This window comes from Cyanistes caeruleus, chromosome 20 (genome assembly GCF_971803275.1).
Source record: "Cyanistes caeruleus chromosome 20, bCyaCae1.hap1.1, whole genome shotgun sequence".
NCBI classification, from domain to species: Eukaryota; Metazoa; Chordata; class Aves; order Passeriformes; family Paridae; genus Cyanistes; species Cyanistes caeruleus.
Genome location: NC_141720.1, coordinates 6,803,752 through 6,826,503, shown reverse-complemented (window position 1 = coordinate 6,826,503; position 22,752 = coordinate 6,803,752). Strand labels below are relative to the sequence as shown.

Here is a 22,752-nt window from a genome sequence, read left to right as displayed (position 1 = left end):
AGCCGGTTCGGGGCCGGTGCGGGGTCGGTTCGGGGCCGGTTCGGGGCCGGTGCGGGGCCGGTGCGGGGCCGGTTCGGGGCCGGTGCGGGGCCGGTGCGGGGCCGGTGCGGGGCCGGTGCGGGGCCGGTGCGGGGCCGGTGCGGGGCCGGTGCGGGGCCGGGTGCGGGGCGGGTGCGGGGCCGGTGCGGGGCCGGTGCGGGGCCGGTTCGGGGCCGGTTCGGGGCCGGTGCGGGGCCGGTTCGGGGCCGGTGCGGAGCCGGTTCGGGGCCGGTGCGGGGCCGGTTCGGGGCCGGTTCGGGGCCGGTTCGGGGCCGGTGCGGGGTCGGTTCGGGGCCGGTTCGGGGCCGGTTCGGGGCCGGTTCTGGGCCGGTGCGGGGCGGTGCGGGGCTCGGGGGCGCGCTCGGTTCGGCCCCGCTCCCGGGCCGTCATTGGCGGCCCCGGCGGCGCTGGGAGCGGGGCGGGGAGGCGGGAGCGGCCCCCGCAGAGCCGCCGGCCCGGCCATGTGCCGACAGGGGTGGCTGCTGCCGGCTGCCTGCTCCGAGCCTGCCGCTGCAGCCCGCCTCCTCAGCCTCCTTTCTCCTTTTTAATTTGTTTGGGGTTTTTTTTTTAAACCGTTATTTCATTTTTAAGAATTTTATTATTATTAATAATATTTTTTTTTTAATCCGTTTATTTTGGTATTGATGCTCTCCGGGCGGGAGACTCCGGGAGACGCGGTCCTCACCTGAGCGAGCCGGCCCCATTCCCCCGTTTGAAGGTAAGCGGAGCGGGAGAAGGCACCGGAGCGGGGGCTCCTCGGGACCCCCCCGGCTCTGCCGGGCCCTTTCTCCGCGTCTCTGCCGGCGCTGGGGTCTCTCGCGGTGTTTTTTCCCTGTTTGCTTCGCTCCCGCCCCCGCCGCCTCTTGCCGGTGCATCCGAAACTGCCTGGGCTCGGTGCTCGGGGGAGCCGGCAGCGAGCCCCGCATCCCCGGGATGCCCGCAAGGTACACGGTAGCCCCGGCTGCCGGGAGTGGGGCTGGGAAGGGATTTGGAGGGGGAGACAGGGTGAGGAGGGACATGGAGAACTGCACGGCATCCGCTCCCCCATAGCCTGCCCGGAGGTATCGAGCGAGTCCCTCCTGAGCAAGCCTCAGACCTGTGTGGAAAATACTGGGGTGCTCCAGGCTGGGTTTTCCCTCATCCCACAGCATCTTCAGAGCCTGTGAGGGATGTCATGCAGGCACCTTTCGGGGACGGAGCGGGGAAGCTGTGCAATCCCATGCCTTTCCTGGGTGTGCAGGTCGTGTCCTTCTCTGCCCCAGGGACACCTCAACCCCCTCTGCTCACTCAGCACGGGACTGGAACTGGCTCTCTTCATTTTCTGGACATCTCACCTGGAGCCATGTGATTCACTTTGTTTCCATCTCATGTGCTGGCCCCAAAGGACATGAGAATCCCCCTCTCCATCCCATGAGCTTGTAGGACACCCCAGTCCTGGGTTAGGTAGCAAACCATCCCATTAACTCACGCTCAGCAAAGCAGTGGTGATGGAGAGGAATGCGAGGAAGGAGGAGGCACAGTCACCTGTGGGTTGTTTTTGTCACTCTGGATCCAGCAGCCATGAAGGTCTGTGCTCTCAGAGCCACATGGATGCTGTTCAGCACATTAAAGGTAGCCTGAGGGCTCAGGGGGGCTGTGGGAGGGAGAGAGAAATCCCCCAAGGGAAGATGGCTTTTCATTTCCCCATATCGACCTCTTTCAGACAGGATTATTTATATTTGACACAACAGATCACAAAACTTGCGAGGTAGTGGGGGTGTGCTCATACTCATTAAGGTAGACGGTTTTCTGGCAGAATAAATTCAAGGTGAGAGAAGATGGCACTTTGAGGTTCAACAGATTGTCTTCCAGCCTGAAACGAGCAGCAAAATCAGCATAAAACCTAGATGGGAAAACTCAGCACTTCAGTCTGTCATGATGTATGGCTGTCATTTTAGGGAACCTGGTGAGTTATCCCAATTTTTTAGTGTGCAGATGGTGCTCCTGGGCAACTTCATTTGAGCAAAAGTACCCAGTAGGATGAGATTTTCAGTCAACACATCTTGTCTTCGCAGAGGAAGCACCTAAATTATAGCGCTGTGAGGGAAAGCAGTTGACATGAATTGTGCATGAAGTGAGTGCCTGAGTTACCTCACACCTGTACTGAGGCTCCTGCCCCCTTGCAATGCCTTGTGAATAACTGGAGGTTGTTTGCAGTCTCTGTGGTTGATTTTCCTCTTGCCTGAAATGAGCAGGAAGGTGCATTAGGGGCTGTCACTTGGTGAAAAGGGATTTTAAACACCTTAAAGACCATGCAGCTGTAATTAGAAGTGTAACCCCCTTCCTCTGCATGTCAGGATTTCTGTGCAGAAGGATGACAGGACCTCTTAAGGAATGGTGCTGGTGTTCAGGAGAGATTAAGAACTTCAAAATCCCCTGCAAAGCTACTGATGTTGATTTATCACCCCACACTACATCGGTTCTCGTTCAGAAAGGATGTGGGGATTTGAGGTGAAGGAAGGAAACACTGGTTCCTTTTTGGTTTATTGCCAGCAGGCACAGCTTACAAACACAAGCAGCTCTGAAATACCTGTGCCTACCTGAGCACAGCGAGTTGCAGAACATCACCAGTGGTGTGCTGTCCTCGCTGTGCTCATCGCTGCTTTCCAGCAAAGCCTCGCAGATGGGTCTGGCTCTCACATCTCCTGACCCTTTCCCAATGAATCTGTGGCAGTCCCTAAACCCTCGTGGAGGTGACACAAGAGTCAAGCCTGAAGGTCTGACTGAGGGGCTTTGCCCTCTGAGGAGAACGTGTTCAGCAGTGGGTAAGGGACAGACTCGCTGCCTGTGGTTTACTGAACCAAAACCTTTCCAAATGTTTCCCACTCTGAAGCTGAAGAACACCCCTGACCCTACAGCATCCCTCAGCACCCCTCTAGGATATTTAAAAGTTTTTCTGGGTGCCAGATTCTAAGAGATGAAGGTGCTCAATTCCCTCAGGCATTTATGTGCAGCCCAGAGAGCTTCACTGCATCCTCGCAGCCTGGCAGAGTCTGTGCCACCGACCTTTGGGATGGCAGGATGTGTCCTCAGTGCCCAGCACGTGGGGCAAGGGGTGCTTCTGCAGCTGGCCAGGCTCCAAGGGATTTACCTGACTCAGGTTTTCCCTCTGGCTGCTCAGTGCTGGTGGAGAAGCAGGGATGGTTAGGTGCCTTGTCACTTGGCCTGTTCCAGTACCTGTGTGCCGTGTTGTCATGGATATGGATATGGATAAGGACATGGCCAGGGAAGAGGTTCTGCATGCTGGCAGGGCTCCTGCAGCCACGGCTGCTGCTGCAGCTTGTGACATTGAAGAGGTGCAGGGAAGGGTTGGAGCAGAGGTGGCAGCTGTTGGGGTTGAACTTGCAGCTCATTCCCTGCCTAAACTGTGTTTTCTCCCAGGTCACTGCGTGTTATCTCCTTCTCTCCTTGTGATCTCTTAGGGTAGGAGTGGTTCCCTCTTTGCTTGAGCAAACAGCTTTTATCCCTGCAGTGCAGACGGGCAGGGGAGTGACAGGTGGGTGATGGACTCTGACCCTCTCCAGACCTTTCAGCCACATTCAGCTCACAGCCAGGACCAACCCAGACAGGACTGGGACCTCAGGAGCCTGCTGGAGCAGCCCTGGGCAGAGGTTGGGGAACAAAATTAAAGGTCAGAATAATATTTTGAAGTATCTCTGGACCTCTTTGTCCCCAGAAAGGTTAATAACAGCCTTGACCCATTAACAGCAGTTTAGGGCAGCAGCAGGAGGACCAGGCTCCACAGAGATGTGGTTCTCAAGGTGTCAGAGACATCACTGAGTGGGGGACAGGACTTGATTTAGGCCAGAAGCACAGCGATGATGATTTTTGTGTCCAAGAATACTGATTTCTCTCTGGAGCTGAGCATCAGCAGGGACAATGTTGGCTCCAGCACCTCCCTCAGTGTGAGCTCCCCTTGGCAGGACAAGGAGTGGAGACAGGACTGGAGCCAGGGGCTGGCGAGTTCTGGCACCCTCTCACTTCAGACAGAGTTTTCTCCTGCTCATTGAACAATGCCCTGTGATGGCTCAGAGCTGACATTTAACTCCACTCCCAATAATGGCACAAAACGAGCTGAGGCATCACCAGGGCAGCTCAGCCCCTGCTCACCATCTCCAGGAATTCTCCCCCATCTCCTTCCTGCAGGACAAAAGCCACAGACCCCCCAGCATGGATGTTGTGAGTGTGCTGAGCTTCTCTGGACAGCAGCACCGATGTTCTCCTGAGCTGGAAGCTGGAAAACACGTGCCATTGTCCACCTGTCCATGAGCTGAAGGAGGGAGGGATGCAGCTCCTACACGGGGCTGAGTCGAAGGTACACGCAGCTCTGCTGCCCTGGGAAATAACTCTCTGCTCCACAGCTTTTATCAAGGAGATGGAAACTTGTCATATTCTTTTTGCAAAAATATCTGACGTTATCCAAGCAATTTGCCTTTGGTGTGTTTCCAGAAATAGGCCTACGGTAGGCAGGGGTGACATCTGGATGCATTACTGTTGAGTTCAGAAACATTCAGTAAACAAGACAGGATCTATTGTTTAAAGGTTATTTCAAAAGGCTCCCAGAGACTTTTCTGGCTGTGCAATGGTGAAAGCTTTAATGGCACTGTGGTAATTGCCTTTTCTGCAGGATGTTTTGGAGGGAACTTCCCAAAAACCCAAAAAGTAAGGCTCAGGCTGTCCTAGCCAGGTGAGGGACCTGATCCAACCTGAAAATGTGAGGGGGTTTACTCTTTACTTCAGTGCTGGTGGGATCAAACGTGGGAAGTGGCTGAAGGAAGTGCAGGCTGGGCAGCACAGATGGGAGATGCAGGGGAGCTCGCCAGCACTTCAGCAATAAAAAAAGGTCTCAGCTCAGCATAACAGGACAGCAGGATTCACATCAGCAGGGAGGGTGAGAGAAAGAGCCCTCCCCGAGGCACTGAGGAGAAAATAAATGTCATTAGCCATGGATAAAGCAGCCTCCTCTGAGCACTTGAGGCTCTGCAGGCAGAGGGGGCTGCCAGGGGCTGCCAGGGCTCAGCGAGGCCACAGCATGAGCTGCTCGGAGCCCACGCCTGTACTCAGCATGTCCCAGAGCACTGAACAGCCTCTCTATCAAAAAAAGGAAAAGAGAATTCCTGGCAGGAGGCAAGGGTCAGCTGTCCTCCCCTCCCCTAGCCCAGGTGATGCTGCTCACGTGGAGGAAGGGACAAGCTGTGGCTCTGCTGTCACTCGCTCATCTGCCCGTGCTCCTGCACGGAGCCACTGCTGGCTGCTCTCATCAGCCCCAAGGCAGGCAGAATTAATGCTCACTGATGATTTCCTGCCCCTCAGAGAGGAAATCATGTAGTGGGCTCACATATCTTCCTGTCTCACCCGTGTTTTTCTCAGAGGGGCAGTGGGAATGAGTGAATTCCACTCAGAGGAGCCCTGGAGCTGAGCAGAGAGCTCTGCCTGCAGCAGGACCATCCTGTCCCACTGGCTCCAGCCCTCCTGTGCCTCAGCTGCTGCTGCTGTGAGTCTGTGGCAGTGCTGCAGGGTCTCAGTGCTGGGGGACAGCTGGTGGGAGCTGCTCAGCTCTCACACACCCAGCCTGCTGCCCATCCCTCCCTCTTCTGCTCACCCTCTGGTGCTTCAGACCTGCCCTCCTGCTCCACAGCCCCATCCTCTTCTTCCTCCCTTTCCAAGATAACAATCACAAAATCTTCAGGTGGTGAGATAACCACGGGAAACTACCTGAAAAAGCAGGCTTTGGTGAAAAAAGCATTTTTTCCCTTTGAATTGCTACTGAAGTCCAGCTTAGGCTCTCTCAAGGCTGAGCTGGTTGGCGTCTCCCGGGGAGGGGATAAAGGAGATGATCTTGCTCGGCGGGGGATGGAGCCCTGGGCACCACCAGCTTTAGGTTTGGCTCAGAGGCCACACCGTGGCTTTGCTCTGAGTACGAGTTCACCGCAGGCTCTGAGCTGCAGAAGCTCATAAGCTCATTACATTCGGGGAGTTGCAAGTGGTGAGCAGGCTACACAGCTGGGATTTCCTCTCCTTCCTTACAATCTTAGCAAACCAGCAGGAAAAGCCCTGTGTGCATCTTTTCCTGTGCAGAGCTGCCCCTTGTTGCTGGGCTGCCTGAATGGGCTGGACCACCATGGACCAGGGTGGCCTCTTGTCCTGCCTTGTCCCCATGGAGCTGGCACCAGGCAAAGCCAGCTTCTCTCTTTACTGTGTTTGGGATTAAAGGGGGAAATCCATCAGTATAAATGCCAGAAAAGTGGCTGCCAGGGAGAGAGAAACTCCCAGATTTCTGGGTGATGGCTTTGAAACCCTCTGGGGACCACCTCGGCCTTGTGATGGATTCCTCATCCCCCCAGCCTCTCCCCAGCTCGGATCACTTCAGCTGAACGGGATCAAAATGCCTTGAGGTTCAAAGATTCATGGGCTGTCACTGATCACAGCAGAGGGATGGCGTGGACTTTGTTGTAGAAGAGGATACAGAGGCTCTGTCGAGGCTGGAATTTGCTGGGAGCGTGCCGGGAGCGAGGGGGATGTCACAGGGAAGCGTCAGACGAGTCCCCGGAGCGGCTGCAAAAATCACAGCTCTGCTGGAGCATCACTCACAGGCACGGCTTCCTGCGAGAAAAATAACTTACCTACAGATAGCTTTGCTCATTTCTCTTCCGAATATTCCACCTTCGCTTCTCTGGGGTGTTTGGGGTTGTGCCTGGGCAATGCTGTGGTGTTTTTCCAAGTGGCTTTTGGCTTTAGATCCATCACGGATCTTCCTGCCCGAGCTTTGGCAAACCATTAACTCCGTCCTTTACCTGCTCCTTGCCTTCTCGGCGAGGTGACAGCGTGAGCAGGGAGGCTCTGCATCATCCCTGCAGGCAGCGATGCTCCTCCTGCCTCCCGCTTTTCCGTGCCTCTCTTCACTCTACACAGCCTACAGGAGCGGCAGAGGAAAGCGGGAGGCATTTTGTGGCAATCCAAGCTGTTTTCTGGGGAGGAATTACAGCGTGGAGGTTCGGCTTGGGGGTGTCCCAGCTGAGGAGATGCACGGCCTCACTCTCCCCATCTTCTCCCAAGCAGGGATTTGTAGGGATGCTCCCGTGGAAGGGGAAGGAGGTGTCTCGGTCTGATTGGTGCTGCCTGCTGGGAAGCTAAGCCCTGGAAAGATTAGCGGTGGGATCTGGGGGAAAATAGCTCTGCTGAGAGAGTGGGAGTGGACTTGGGAGGGGAAGGATAATGAGCGCTGATTTGCGTTTGTTGTTAGGAAAATTTAGTGGGTTTATTGTTATGTTACACAAAGGAGCAACCGGGGTGATAATTCAAATTTATGGCTGTCCCATGGGCTCCTTGTGTGACTTTCTCCTTGTGCAAACAGCGACAGGCATGAGGCTGCCACTGCCTCTGCCAGGAGAGCGGAGCCATCCCCACTTCCACATCCAAATGCGTTAAAATGCTTAAAAGGTGCTTCTCAAAGCCCTCCAGGTGATGTCTCCGATGATCCAGCTGTCACCAGAGCCAGACTGTGCCAGAGATAGGGTCCACCCAGAGCAGGGAAAGTGCTCCTGGCTGGGGGTTGGACTTGGTGACCTTTAAAGGTCCCTTTGGTCCCACCCAAACCAGTCCATGATTCCAAGGGCAGCTCGAGGCTCCAGCACTGGCATCGCTGAGCTCAGGCAGGAGCTCTCAGGTCTCTCCTCTTCGAAGGGAAGACCTGGTGGGCACAAGGTTGCCCAGAGGAGCTGTGGCTGCTCTTGAATCCCTGGAAGTGTCCCAGGCCGGGCTGGACAGGGCTTGGAGCAGACTGGGACAGTGGAAAGTCCCTGCCCATGGCAGGGGATGGAACAAGAAGGACTTTAAGGTCCTTACCTACCCAGAGCAGTCCGGGGCTCTGGGACTGTGGGATCCCCTGTGACCAGCACTGGATGTGACATCCCATGGGCAGGCCCTGCCCCCTGAGATAAAGACAAGCACAACGAGACAGTTCCAGATGATTTTTTTTTCTGATTTGAAACACTTCAGCTTTGCTGTTTTCTTGAGAGTTATTCCTGATTCTCACAGAAGCTCGTGGGAGCAGATTCAGCCCACAGAAAGTGGAGTTTTCTTAGTTGCACCTATTTTCCCTTGTGTTTCTGGCACCACATCTTTGTTTATATTGTATTTTCAAAGAAAACAACACAGGTTACAGCAAACACAAAACAGTGATACCAATTTCGGAGAAAACAAGCGCTGATCTCACCTGGTTTCTAGGTACCGTTATAAATACTGTATATTGTTGAATGTTCAATATGACAGGCAAGGGGTTAGTCTTTAAAACACTGTCTGACTTGATGGGTAGTAAATATAAAGTGTGAAGATTACTGGGCTATGGCAGAACTGTTGACTGCAGAGGATTAGAGTTGCTCAGCCCTAGGGATGCATAAAACTGGTGCATGCTGCTGCTGATGTTTTGCTCAAAAAGTGAAGATTCCCAAAAATTAATACAGAATTGCCAGGACCTGAAATGAAAAGGGCTGTTTTGATTTGGCTGTTAACATCACCTCATTACCCAAATATCACAGGCTTGTGCGATTCCATGATAATCCCAATTCAACCAGCCAGAAGCAGCACTGAAGCATCTTGGGCTCTCAGCAGAAATTCCTGGACTCCCACTCGCTCCATTCTCCCCTCTGTCAAGCCTGGGAGCAGTGGCAGCCAGGTTAGAAGGTGTTTTTAAACCAGGCCCAGGTTTTTTAACCAAGTTTGGGACAGCAGTGAATGTGTTCCTGATTCCCAGAGGAGATTTCTGTCCTGTTGAACTCTCCAAAGGGGCATCTCCTGCAGGAAAAGCTCCATCACGTTTTAAGGGGCTATTCTGTGCCAAGGGGAAGATGTTCACATTTCTACAGCTCTGGGTTTTGTAAGACCCAAACTTCAGCTCTGTGTCTGGTTTACTTTGAGGCAGGATGATAATGAAGGGCTCCATGGGGGAGGTGGCACCTGGAGAGCTCAGAAAATAAAGCAGTGTTGGTTCAGTGAAGGTTCTGGGTTCCCAGCCCATCCCAGTTCAGCTCAAAAAACCAGCAGTTTTGCTGATTTGTTTCTGGGCTCCCAGTCCAGCACATGAACTCTGTTATTTGATATCAGAACATTCCTGCTTCCCCAGGAGTCCCAACAACCGCGCTCAGGTGAAGTGAACTCAGTGTAAGGCAAGAAAATCCACCTGGGATTTGTGTGAGCCTCCTCCTGCTTTCCAGGATGGATGGAAGCATTTCTGTGGGCTCATCCCTGGGGGGTTCAGGGCCCTGACCCTTCCCAGGGCTGCTGTGGGTGCCTTCAGACTCTGGGTGGGATTCAGAGCATTGCTCTGAGGTTTGGTTTGCTAAGTGAAGAGCCCTGGCATGTTCTGGTCCTTTGAGGTGCTGCCAGTCAGGCACCATTTAAGCAAGGAGGGGAGAAGCTGCAGCCTGCTGAGGAAGTGCCAGCACTGAGCAGAAGCTTCTGATCACATCCATCCTTCTCACCTCACCTGCCTCAGTTTCCCACATTTTGGTGCCTGTGGCAGCATTTCTCTGGCTGCTGGGCACAGCAAGGAGGTGGCAGATGAGGATCAGGAGCCATTGCCTCGCTCTCAAGGGCATTTCCAGCATCAAGGAGTCATTTCAAAGGCAGGGCTGGTGTTGTCCCCATGCTGACGAGGGGCAAGAAGATCCCTCACACGTGTTCTCCTTTCAGAAAGATGCTATCCCTGGGAGCAGTCGATACTTCAAACACTTGATCCCAGCAGTTCCCAGCCCACATGGGCTTGAGCAGAGCAATTTGTGTGAAGGTTTTTCTCTGTTTCTTTATTCTCCTAATGAGGGTTTTCAGCTGAGCTGTGTGAGTTCCTTTATCTTTTCAGCTTGTTCACTTATGATTTTGTTGTGGTGTTTTGAGTTTTTTGTTGTTTTTTTTCTCTGAGTTAAATCTTTCCCTCTCTCATCTCCCAGGAAAAGCTGTAACAAAATTAAAGTGAGGAAAAAAAGGGAAAATTTACTGGAACTGCTTCATGGTGAGTTACCAAGAATCTGAAAATTAGCCTCTCAGACGGTCTGTATTAATTCCCTGATGCAGCAATGATAAATCCTTATTAAGGAGGATAACATAAGGAGATTTTACTGCCTGTAGAAAAACTCCAGGGTGCAAACAAGGAGGAAGTCCATCTCCCTCTTGTTCATGATCCCTGCAAGTGTCCAAGGGGAGGTTGGAAGGGGCTTGGAGCAACCAGGGACAGTGAAAGGTGTTCCCCCCATGGGAGGGGGTGGAATGAGGCAAAATTCGAAGTCCCTCCAACTCAAGCCAGTCTGGAATTTAGTGATTCTGTGATCACTTTGCAAATGCAGGTGTGACAGTGCTGACACCAGCCCTAAGGGGGTGACATTACACTGAGCAAAGGACAGGGAGGGGAAGGCAGGTGCTGTGGGCAGTGCCTCTGCCCTAAACCTCTGCCCTCCCCTGCCTGCAGCAGCTCCCCGAGTCCCTGAGGTCCAGCCCTGGGAGCACCAGGCAGACAGGAATTTAAAGGCAGCAGTTTTTTGGCTCTGCCCATGTCCAGCAGCCTGAAGATTCCTCTCACTCGCTGTGTAATGAGTGAGGGGCTCCTTCCCTCCCCACCCCAAACGCAGCTCACGCCCTGCCCCAGCACCAGGGCAGGGAACGTGTGCCAAAGCCCAGTCCTTAACATTTCTGTGTTATTTCCAAGATCCCTGAGCTCCCCCTCTCTTCTCCTCTTCTTTATTCATGCACCACGCTGCCTTGCTGGGCTGGAGTGGGAAAAAACACTCTGCTTGTGCCTCATTACAGGGCTTGAGCCAGAGCGATGTAAAGCTGTAGCTATGGAAACTCCCAACCCTTTTTTCTGGTGGTTTTTGTTTGTTTTTGGGTTTTTTTTTTTGAGAGCAGCAACGTATTTCTCTTTGGAGATCCCAGTCAGGGCTGCCTGCAGCACCCAGGGAGTCCCCTGGTGTCACACAGCAGCAGCAGGAGTTGGAAGCACAGAGCCAGCTCTGTGTCCCCAGGGAGAGGAGGGGGACTGAAGAGGAAAAAGTGGCTTGCATGGAGAGCCAGGGCCCAGGACAGCTCAGGGATGCTGGGGGGAACAGTGTGATGCTGATGGAGATGTCAGCAGCTGCCAGACACCCACCCACAGCTGGCAGGGGTGGGCAGGGACAGAGGGGTGCTGCTCCATGTGTTGGTGCCTGGCTGGAGGGTGTCCCTGGATCTCTCAGGTTTCTGGTCTTTATTTTAAAAGAGCTCCCTGGATCCCAGCCTGGATCAATGACTCCTGAGCAAAGGGAAGCAGGATGTGCATCTTGCAAAGACTTTAATCTGCTGAGGATCTGCCTATCCCATGGAGCCATGCTCACACCCCTTGGAAATGCAGAGCTGTTGGATTTCCTGCTTACTGGCAATGTTCACTGGACATGCCCTTCCTCCCCAGCCTGAGGGATGGCTCAGCAGCAGCTGGGGATCGATGGTCCTACACCTCCCGGGACATCTGTGGGGTCACTGGGGCAGGGGCAGGCTCATCCTCCCCAAACCCCCCAAGTGTGGGGCGTGCTGGAGCCTGGAGCTGCTCCCAGCTCGCTGCTCACCCAGTGCCTGGCCAGGTGGAAGCCACCTAATCTGGAATTGCCTGGAATTCAATGGATTGCAGGAAATCTGGCTTGAAAAGCAGAGCCATGACTGACTTCCCTGTCTGGAAAATGGGTGTTGGAGTAGCAACACTTCCCCTGATGGGCATGGCATTGCCAGAGCCAGAGAGCCAGGGGTGCTGGGGTGAGGCAGGGGTCCTGGGGTGAGCCAGGGCTGTATCCCAGCTGTGCAGGGAAGCTGAAGGTGCAGCTGGAGCTGGCTGCTGGCACACTGTGGCCAGGCTGGGCTCTGTGTGGCTTTGGTCCTGCCTGAAGCAGAAGCCAAAAGCGAGCTCTGGAGCATGCAGGGATTCTATTAGCACAGGCCTGGATGGCAGCAGAGGTAACTCAGTCCATGATTTCCCACAAGGATGATTCTCCAGTGATTCTCCATGCAGAGACTGGCATGTCCAGAGCCACAAATCCCAGGAGCAAAAGCAGCCAGTGGCAGGAATCACAGGGAGAGCTGCTGCTTCTGCTGCTCTGCATGGCCATCAGAGGGTACCAGGACCTTGCTGTCCCTCTGTGCAGTGTCCCTGGCCTGTAAATCCTTGTTCCCAGGACCAGTGTGGGTGGGAGTGCTGATCCCATCCCAGCTGCAGTGCTAATGCCCCCGGGAGCAGGAGGCAGCTCCAGCTCCCAGCCAGGGCTGTCATCGGCTGAGAGCTTGCCTGGTGACTCTGTGTGAGTGTTTTCCCATCCTCATGGCCCAGCAGTCCTGTCTGAGCCATGAAACCCCCTTCTTGAGGCGTTTCCTGGGAGGTGGGACAGCAGGAATATTGGAGTGAGCCATTGGTGTCAGACACCAGCTCCCACAGAGCTCTTGGGGCAGCAGCTTCTGGTGTTCAGCGTGAGGAGCTTTCAAAATCCATGTGAATGGAGAAATTCTGGAAAGAGCCACTCTTTCAGAAGAGCAAATTCCCTTTTTTTCCACTTTTGCTGCATTGGTTCAGCAGTGTTTTCTGACAATTAAGGCTTTTTGATCTCTCTGACTGTGCCTTTCTGGGGGACTGCAGTGAGCTCTGCTGTGAGATGGTGGGGAGCGAGCACTGCCTGTTCAGTGAATGCAGCAAGAAAAACTCATCAGGAGTAAGGTTTATATTTGGTTCTCAATGAGCTTTTCAGGCCAAGGAACGTTTCCAGCCTGCAAAACTGCCTTGCTGGGAGAAAACCCTGGGCTGGGCAGCGGGTGCTCCCCCTTCCCTGGCCTTTTTCCCCTCAGCAATGATTGCAGCACCTTATCTCAATCTGCTGATTCCCAAACCTGCCCTCTCTGATGTTTTGTGTCTCAAGCTGCCTAAGCCATTACTCAAGAGGTGATTAAATGATGCAGGGTGGAAAGACAGCACATATTTATTTATGTTTATTATTATTATTATTATTTTTTATTGTTTGAAGGAGTTCAGGCTGATTATGTGTGTTTGAGCCTGCTTCCCAGTTGATGGATGGAAATAATTCCTGGTGCTTAAGCAGAGTGGGATTGTTTGGGCAGTGAAAGGTGGGACTGGGGAGGGTAAAACCCTCTGGAGTGGTTTGACAGCAGCTCTGAAACCAAGACAGAGCCTGGCTGGTTGTGAGCTCCCACTGTGACAGCTCAGACCTGAGTCCATCACTGCTGCACCAGCTCCTTGGGCCTGGAGTTTTGGATTTCCCTGTCCTGTACTGATGCCAGTGCACTGGTGGGCAGCTCACTGGCATCCCTCTGGAAGTCTCCAGCATCTCTGCCCTTATCACCAGCACTCAATGTCACCAGCATTTTTCTCGATGTCACCAAGGCCCCTGCAGATGCTCTCAGGATGTGGCTGTTCATTTTCACAGAGGGACAGAGCAGGGTGGGCACTTCATGGATGCTGAGGTGTCCACACTCACCTTCCCCGGTCACTCTGGAATGAGCAGCTCCTTCAGGATGGCATTTCCAAGGGCAGCATCCAGGTGATTGAGAGATTCCCCCACCCCTCCCCAGCAGCACAACCTCTCTCTCTCTCCACGGAGCATCTGCAGTCATTGAAATTCCTGCCTGGCATTGTGCTTAGTAAGCCTTCACGCCACTTTGATGAGATGTGCAAATATTATTTCTGTGAGGCGTGATTTGCTTGTGCTCAATGCCATTAGTGCCTCATTACTGCAGAGCACACATTCCCTCGCTGCCTGCTGGGATGGGCAATCCCTGCATCCGAGGAAACCACCTGAAGTGTGCTGCAAACTCAGACTAAGAGTTTAAAAACTGGTGGGAGAGGATCCCTGATTCTGCCATGAACTTGTGCTTTTTTCAAGCTTGAGGAAACCCCACAGTTTGAAGTGGTTTTGCTGTAGGATGGATCTCCAGAACAGCCTGAGCCTCCTCTGATGGGTTTTGTTGTCAGTGAGCTGCTGTCACACAGGAATCCAGCCTGGCTGCTCTTGGCAGGCTGTGGGGGTCACACCTGATGACCTTTAAAGGTGCCTTTGACCCAAAACACGGTGACAGGGACAGGTTACCCCTGTACCAGTGACGGTGACTTCTCTAGCTGGCTTTAAGTCAGGTAAAGGCTCTAAGGCCACCAGAAGGGGACAAGTGGATGTGGAATGTTTTGTTCTCTGTTCTGTTTGCTGTTAAAAGCCCATGACAGTGTTACAGGCATCTCCCAGCTGGTGGAGCTCTCTCTTGATGTGCCACAGGCTGACAGAATTCCTTCTAATTCCAGGGATCATCAATAGTGGTACCTTTCAGGGTGGGGACAGCCCCTCCTGAGTGCAGGAGCTGCTCTGCCAAGGGCGGTGTGAGAACAATCCTGATGGATGCAGGTGGGAATATGGGACTGCTGGGATCTCTGAGCCATCTCCAGCACCCAGGAGGACCCATCTGCTGTGGATGAGCCTGGGAATTTGTGAGTAGCACTCTCTCAACAGGGCACAACAGAGAGCAAAGTGCCCTCTGCTCATAAAATATTCAAAACCCCTTGGAGCACGGAGTGCCTGGAGATGGGGTTTCCCATGGGGAGAGCACTGGTGCTGGGATGGGCAGTCATGGAATGATGAGATGTGTCTCCTTGCGTTGAGGAGGCCTTGTTAAAGCCAGGGGTCTGCAGTGGCCCAGCCCCCACGTGCCCTTCCCCAGCCCAGCCTGGCTGTGTAAATCCCTGATGGAACATCAGTCCCCAGGCCGGGAATGCTGCCCTCAGGAGGGGACAGGGAGCACGCTGGACTGGTGCAGACCCTCTGCTTGAAGTGTTTTTCATCTGGAAAACCACGTTCCGGCCTGTGCTTCTGGCAGCTGCCCTGTCCGCTGGCTCCGGCAGTGCGAAGTCTTCTGCTGGCACCTTGCCCGGCACTTCCCAGAGCCCAGCTCTCATTCATTGACTGGGTAGGATTACAGGAGCTGGGGGAAATGCACGAGGAAGGCTGGATTTGCCACCAAACCGCTGCTGGCTCCTGGTTTATTTGCTGCTTTCCCACCTCCCAGGCCGGTGGCAGTGGCTTTCCTTCACCCCGATGCTCTCTGGTGTTCACCTTTGGGCAGAGCTGTGGTGTTTATGGAGCTCCAGAGGTGTGTAAGCCAGGCTTATCCTGAACTTTACAGCATCAAGGGCTCAGATCCAGTCTGTTCTGCCCTGGACACTTTATTACAGTGGGATTTCTTGTTATTCTGATTCGAGGTCCTGAATGCTGTCTGCACCTGAGTCCAGGACAGAAAGCAGCAAGGCAAAGCAGCTGGCTTAGGGCAGTGGCATCTTGGACAGCCAGCACCGCTCACATGCTCTCCTGCTCCCCTGGCATCGTGCTGAGCTCTTTATCTTCTGGGGCAGGGCCTGATCAGCAGTGTCAGCGCCAGGATCCACATGGATGAGCTGGGAAGTGGCTGCATTGCCCAGCCAGGGCAGGACCTGCAGTGCTCCTCTCCCTGCACCACATAGAGTCACATTCGTACTGCCCCTGACACCCAGTTTCCACTCAGAACTTAAATCTCCCCAACCTCATCATCCCCACACTGAGGTCTGTCCCCTGGGTCTTTGCCCTGAGTGACCCAATGGGCTGGTCCCCTGCCACCAGCCCAGCTGGGGGTCAGCCTGGGGGCTGTCCCAGGGTCAGTGTCCCCTCAGGGGCCATCCCGGGTGCTGGAGGACACCCACGCATGGCAGCGCTCGGTGCACAGACAGCTTGTCCAAGCACAGAGCGGAGCCAGGGGTGTGCTGGTGCAGAGCAGAGCCAAGACAGACAGGATGGTGTCACTTCAGGACACGGCTCTGGCCTCCTCTGCTCCCTGCTGAGGGTGGGATGCATGTTTCTCCTTTTTTCTCCTTTCCTTTCTCCGTCTTGGCCATTTGGACGTGCCAAGACCCTGCACAAACTGTGAGCGAGGGGCAGGGTCTCGTGGCAAGGTTTGAGCTGAGCGTCCCTTGAGCAGAGAGTGTTTCTGCCTGTGTTTATCCCTGTGTGTTCATTGGGGTGGGGTCTCAGCTCTTGCCTGCTCCGGTCTGGGCACAGGGTGGGATCAACCCTGCCAGCACTCACATCTGTGCTGCCAGTTGGCATTTTGTACCCAGTCTGGCTGTTTTGTCTGAATCTCCAGCTCCTGGAGACAGGTGAATAAGGGTAATTCTCACATTTTGTGTTGAACAGAAAGCTGTGCTGCCTCTGGCTGCAGAGGAAGCCGCTCCCAGGGCTGCTGGGGGATGCAGTAGCAGTACAGAGGGACAAGCTTTAGGATACAGCTCTTTGCATGTAAGACACGATCTCCTTGTGCAGGCACAGCTTCAGCAGGACCAGCATTCCCTTTTTTTAACCACTTGCCATGGCAGCACTTCCAGCTGGTACAAAACTCTTTGCAGTGACTTTGTTGCTCTGCAGATGGGAGTCAGGATGGGATGGAACAGCTGAAAGCCTCATTTATTCACTTGTCCTGAAGATTATCCTTAACACCTATGAACCCTTGGCTTAACTGAGTGCTTAGAAGAACCATGGAGCAGTCTTCTTTTCCATCCCCAGGTCTCCTTCTCCCCCAGCTTCAGCAGGCAGGATGAGGCTCTACATGAGCCCTCCTGGACCTGGAGCTCAGCTTTGCAGAGCCGGGTATTTGCTGGAGCCTTGGGCTGGGCCCCAGCTGCTCGGAAGCCTTCCTCCTACGCAGCCCTCCCGAGAGGCAGCGGCTGCATGGAGCCAGGCGCAGCTGTGAGCAGCCTCTCCCCTCTCTGGGCACTCGTGGTGGTCCTGGGGCCATGCTCAAGATGCTGGGGAGGTGGAAAGAGGATGATTTCTCATCCCACCCCCATTCTCTGTTGTTCATGAGAGGCTTCCCCCAGCCTCTGGGTTGGGCTGGGAAGGTCGGGCAGCTCCTCGTGGCAGTGCCCAAGGGAAGACAGGAGCAGAGGCTGAGGCAGACCCAGCCCTTAGTGAAGAGTTCAACCTCAAAATCCACATCCTCAGCCATGGCTGGGACACACCAAAGCAGGCAGGTGGCACAGGCTTGTGTCTAAAACCAAACAGCTCCTGCAGGACCTGCATCTGGGAATTGTGAACTGCTTTTGGTTTGTGGAAGTACAACCTGTTGTTTTCATTCTGAGGAAGGAGGAGTCCTGCATCGAGCCCTGCTCCCAGTAAACCCCAGGGCCTCCATCCCCTGTCACCCCATGGCACAGGGGACCACAGCAAAGGGCAGCTGGGCTGGGGGCAAACAGCCTGTGTGGGTTATACCCCCTGCAGCCCCTTCCTGCTGTCTGGCAGGGATGAATGACGTGCTGGGGGCTGAATTTGGGTGGATTCAGACATCCTTGGTAGCTGGAAGGTTCCTAACGCTGGAGGAAGGAGCCGAGGTCTCCTGGGACTGAGTCTCCTGTGCCTGCATTCCTCAGACCTGGGCTCCTGCATACCTTCTCCAAGACCACAGCGGAGTTGCAAAGCACTTCCTTTTACCGGGATATTTATTGCTAAATATATGAATCTGGGAGCCTGTGGAGCGTGAAATTAGGAACAAATGTAAAAAGGAGGTCTAGACAGGAATTGTTCAGCTTATGGGCCTCTGCTTTCCTCCCCCTTTGCACGCTGGAGGGTTTCAAGCTTCCAGGTATGCGGCTTTAATCAGAGAAGTATGTTTGGGGAGGGGAAAAGAGAGAAATGCAAATGGTCCAGCTCCGGAGGGAGCAGTGGCTACGATGCCACGTCTGGCTGGACGGGAACCGTGCAAATTGGCTCAGCCAAGCCTGGCTTGTGCCCCGGGGCTTTAATTAATGGGTGGGAAAGCCGGAGAGCCCTCCCTGGCAGAGATCTGCCTGCCACCTCCCATGGTGGGCCGGCAGGGAGATGCTGATGCTCTGTGATGGGTGCTCTCTTTCCCGAGAGCCTGCAGTGGCTGCCCCAGAGCCAGGGATTGCACAGGACCCAGGGATGGGCATTTCCAGCTGGCACCTTGTCCAGCCAGGCACCTCCATCCCTCTTTAAACAGCAGCCAAAGCATCTAAATCACTAATGCATTGTTTGCAAACCCTTCCCGTGGCTGTGTTGCTCCCCCTGAGCCTCCTCAGGGCTTTTTCCCCTAGGAATGAGGGCAGGATTTGGCCCAGCTCTGCCCTGTGTCTGCAAGGTATGAGAAGCTGTGGAGCTGTCGGGATAAATTCCCTTCCCTTCTCTGGAGCTGCTCAGCAGCAACATAAAACGTGACACTGCTTTATCCATTCACCACTCACCCAACTTTAGCAGGACATTAAGTGCCTGAAAATATGGCAGGGGTTTGTTTTTTCTGGAAGCAGTTTAAATCCCTGACAGATAGAGTTGCTTTTCCTCGGGTGCTGAAGTAATTTGGGGCTGGGGTGGCTGGTTTTTTGGTTTAACCTGATAGCACGAGCTGGGAGCCAGCTTTGTTAAAGCACTTGTTGAGTAGGTGGTCAGGTTATAATTTCTCCCTTAATATATGTCGTTCCTCCTGTTCCCAGCCCGAACTAAAATGTTGCTGGAGCTTTATTTGTGCCAGTTTTAGTGCCACTGTCCTGTAGCTGCTGGCAGGTGTGAGCAGGCAGCTGCTGTCTCCCCAGCATCCTTCCTGGGGCAAAAAGCTGTGTCTTATCCTGGGCTGGAAAGGAATTCCAGGCCTGCCATGAGCATTAAAGGGAGGGATGCTGAGAGCAAGTCCTGTGCTGGTGCTGCAGGGCTCGTGATGTGCATGACACACAACATCTGTCCTCTGGGTGAGCCCAACGGGGACAGGGACAGGGACAGGGACAGGGACAGGGACAGGGACCTTCTGGTGCTCCCAGTGCTGTGCTAGATCCCAAGGGGCATTCCAGAGAGAGAAGGGTGCTGGTGGTACCCCAAAACACAAGCATGGTGGCCAAACTGAGCCACAGCATCTCTGGGATATCCAGTGTCCCCTCTCCCAGCCACAGCTCACCTGGGGCCGTCAAACATCATCCTGGGGTGCCCCCACAGCCCTCAGACACTGTGGCTTGGCCATGGCAAAGTGGAGGGTCCTGGTGGTGCCTCATTCGGGCCCTGGTCTCAGGCAGGGCAGCACCCACTCCCTGCAGTCCTTAAAGGCTCACTTATCAGCTCTGGTTATTCCAAATTTTAAAACTGCATTGTTTTCATGGGGAAAATGGATTATAGGCTCAGAGAAAAATGAGTGCAGATCAGAAATCCTTATTGCAAGGCTCCTTCTCCCATCACTGAAGCTTTCTGCCACCAGGTAGGAGCCGGGAGAATGCCCTTGGTGTTTGATGTTACCTCCCTTGACTCGCCCTCCTGAGGGCAGAACAGACAGATGTGACCCCAGAGCTGCTTCTCACTCAATCCCTCACCCACTGCATGAAGCATTTTTAACCCTTGCACCTGTAAGGTGATGTTTTTGGCGTTTTTGGGGGGATGGGGACTCCCTGGTGACATCCCACAGGTGCCCAGTGCAGGGGTCTGGCCTGATTCTGTCCTTCTGAGCCCTCCTGGCTTTTAGCCCATTTCAAGGGGGGTTGAGCAGAGAGTTTGGGGCTCTGCAGCCCAGCCCCTCACTGCATCCCCTCAACCCTGCACTCAATTTTTCAGGCTGTTAATGGAGAAGAGGGCGGATGACAGCCGGGACCGTGGTCATCACAGGTGGAATATTAGCGACTGTCATTTTACTCTGTATCATCGCCGTCCTCTGCTACTGTAGGCTCCAGGTAAGGCCGGGGCATGCTGCTGCGGGGAGGGCTGAGGGGCTGGGAGCTCTGGGGGTGCCAGCTGAGCCCCTCCCGTTTCAGTACTACTGCTGCAAGAAGGATGAATCCGAGGAGGACGAGGAGGAGCCCGACTTCGCCGTGCACTCGCACATCCCTCCGCTGCACTGCAACCGCAACGTAGTGCTGACCAACGGGCCCTCCCTCTACTCCTCATCCCCCTTCACCAAAAAATCAACCCAGAGCCGGCCCAGCTGCCCCAGCTGCGCTCCCTACGAGCCCCCCACCTCATTCCTCCAAGAGCCCCCCACCTCCTTCCTCCAGGAGTCCCCCACCTCCTTCCTCCAAGAACCCTCCACCTCATTCCTCCAAGAACCCGCCACCTCCTTCCTCCAAGAATCTCCTACCTCTTTCCTCCAAGAACCCTCCACCTCGTTCCTCCAAGAATCCCCTACCTCATTCCTCCAGGAGCCCCCCACCTCATTCCTGCAGGAGCCCCCCACCTTCTTCCTGCAGGAGCCCCCCGAGGAGCTGCACAACGGGGGCGACAGGGTGAGCTACAAGACGGTGAGCCAGGAGGATCTGGCGCTGCCGGTGTCGGGCCTGCAGGCCCTCAACCCCAACCGGCTCTCGGCCATGAGGGAGGCGTTCTCCCGCAGCCGCAGCATCAGCACCGACGTGTGAGCAGCCCCCTGCCCACCCAGCCCCGAGGGGCTTCGGGGAGGACAGGCTGGGATTGGTGGAAGAGTTTTGAAAAGGGGGGAGAAAAACCCAGCAGCTGAAATAAGGTGGTTTTTTTTTTTTTTTTTGGACTGTTTTGGGCTAGTGGAAGAGTTTTGAAAAGGGGGGGAAAAAAAACCAACAGCTAAAAAAAGGTTTTTTTTGGAGTGGTTGGGATTTGTGGAGGAGTTTTGAAAAGTGGGGGGAAAAAGAAGCCAAAAGAACAAAAAAAATGATGTGAATGTATTTCTATGGGCTGATGGTGTAAAGGGGGAGCAGAGCAACCCCAAAAGGGGAGCACGGGGGTGCAGCTGGAACGGGAGGTTTCCCAGTGCTGCGCTGCTTGCTTTTTCCTTTTATAAAGAGCATTTTGATATTGATCATTCTTTTCTATGGAGGAGTTGCCCCTCCTCACCATTTGGCCAGGGGATGATGAGCGAATGATGGGGCTCGTGGGTGGCTGAAAATGGCTCGTGCTGCAGGTCAGCAGCCCCAGGATGCCCTGAAATATCCTCTAGCAAAGCAAGGCTGTCACTGCCCACCCTCCTGCCACCCTGTGCCATGCTGCAGCCATGGCAGTGTCTGTGGGTGTGGGTGTGAGTGTCCTGGGGTGACACAGCCCTGCACCATTCCCAGCCCACCCCTCTCCTCCAGCCAGGCGTTCATTCCCGGCTGCCAAGCACAATCCCCTCGGGGTGAGGATGGTGGCTGGGCCTGGCCCTGGAGCCCCCCAGAGTGGCCTCATGGACCCCCTGAAGGAGCTGGGCTGCATTCCTTGGCTATGGGAATTCCACATGGCACTTTGGGATGCGGGAATATCCCTCTGGATAATCAGAAGCCCTGCCCCAAGTAATGCCATCCCCAGCTTCTGACTGAGGGCTCCATGGCACCGTGTGTGTGCCCACCCCTTGCATGCACATTTTTACGTACATTTATTCGTTTGGGAGGGGTTTTTTAAACAAAAAGAAAAGAAAAAAAGACACTTTCTTCCCACCCAGGATAGTGTCAAAACACTTTTAAATTCAGTCAAAACCTCCAATTTGCATTTTCCATTGATCCTTTTCCCATGGCCGGGCAGCCTGGCTGTGGCACCAGCTCTGTCCCACGCTGGATCCAGCAGGGACTGCCCTGGCAGAGCAGCAGGCACAGAGCTGGTCCCTGAGCATGTCCCTCTGCACCAGATGTGCTGCAAAGGAGCCCTTGGGCTTACTCAGAGATTTAGGAGAGAAACTGCAGCACTGAGGGGACTCCTGCTCTGGTTTCTCTCCATTCCTCCCTCCGACCTCGCCAGACTCCATGTGACAGAACACCCTGTTTCTCCTGGACTGGGCATTATTCAGGTTAAAAGCATCACCTGGGGACGGCTGGTGAGGATGGACTGGCTGCACAGAGACTCTGATGGCCTCAGCGCTGTGCCCCAGGGGGATTTTCCTTTTTAAAGATGTTCTGGGAAGAAGCAGCCGTGGCTCCAGCCCCCTGGGCCCATGGACACTGCTCACAGCCCGGCTGGATAGTTTACTTCGAACCACGAGAGCTTTTAATTCTACAGGAAACCTTTTGAAGTACAAGTCAGTCTTTGCAAATAAGTATCTTTGACTTTCTGGGGGGGTTCTGTTTGGGATGGGGAGGGCTGGGGTTGGTTTCGTACGTGTTTAATATTCCAGGCTCGGTCCCTGTGGCCCAGCACAAGCCCTCTGCTCCGGAGGGATGCAGCCACTCAGACCATGCTCCCATGTACAGTTCTCACTGGGGTTTGTTTCCATGCCTTGAGTCCTTCTTTCCCCATTTTTCGTGATTTCTCCTACCAGCCTTCCTTTCCTCCTTTTTTACCTTGTTTCTTTCCCTTGTAGCTTGGAAATTCAGCAAACGGTTGGCTTTCACTAACCCTCACCTGGTGATCTGTTGTACAGGACTTTGGGAACCTCAGATTTGAGGAGGGAAAAAGTCAAAAAAAAAAAAATAAAAAAAAAATAAACTACTTTGACATGGGTTTTGAGGTTTGATTTTTTTTTCTGGGTTTTTTTTGGTTTTTTTTTTTTTACTCTTGCAAAAATTTGGGGTGGTGTTTGCAAAGCTCTCAGGAGCTCCCTGCTGCTGAAGGAGGGTTGCAGCAGCACTTGAGGTGCACACAGAAGTTTGGGGGATGCTAAAGAGCTTTTGGCTCAGTGTCTGGGGATCACACCAGTAAAAAGAATGAGCAATAACCTCTT

General features: G+C 54.1%; 1 protein-coding gene across 3 annotated transcripts; it reads left to right on the top strand.

Annotated features, from left to right (window-relative positions):
* Nucleotides 1-480: 480 nt before the first annotated feature.
* FAM163B (family with sequence similarity 163 member B) lies at nt 481-22,532 on the top strand. 3 transcript variants are annotated; one of them, XM_086857823.1, is made up of 4 exons: nt 687-757; nt 10,023-10,084; nt 19,710-19,825; nt 19,907-20,603. In XM_086857823.1, exons 3-4 carry the CDS (start codon nt 19,733-19,735, stop codon nt 20,504-20,506), a joined length of 693 nt encoding a protein of 230 aa, XP_086713949.1. In that variant the 5' UTR covers nt 687-757; nt 10,023-10,084; nt 19,710-19,732; the 3' UTR covers nt 20,507-20,603. The 3 variants fall into 3 exon arrangements, with proteins under 3 accessions (XP_086713948.1, XP_086713949.1, XP_086713950.1); XM_086857822.1 differs by lacking the exon at nt 10,023-10,084 and having other exon boundaries at nt 481-757; nt 19,907-22,532; XM_086857824.1 differs by lacking the exons at nt 687-757; nt 10,023-10,084 and adding an exon at nt 14,407-14,572 and having other exon boundaries at nt 19,907-22,532.
* The last annotated feature ends 220 nt before the right edge of the window (nt 22,533-22,752 follow it).

Coding starts and splice junctions, on each gene's coding strand:
- FAM163B (XM_086857822.1), top strand. CDS start 19,733: ATGACAGCCGGGACCGTGGTCATCACAGGTGGAATATTAGCGACTGTC. Junction 19,826..19,906: donor TCTGCTACTGTAGGCTCCAG/GTAAGGCCGGGG, acceptor CTCCCGTTTCAG/TACTACTGCTGCAAGAAGGA.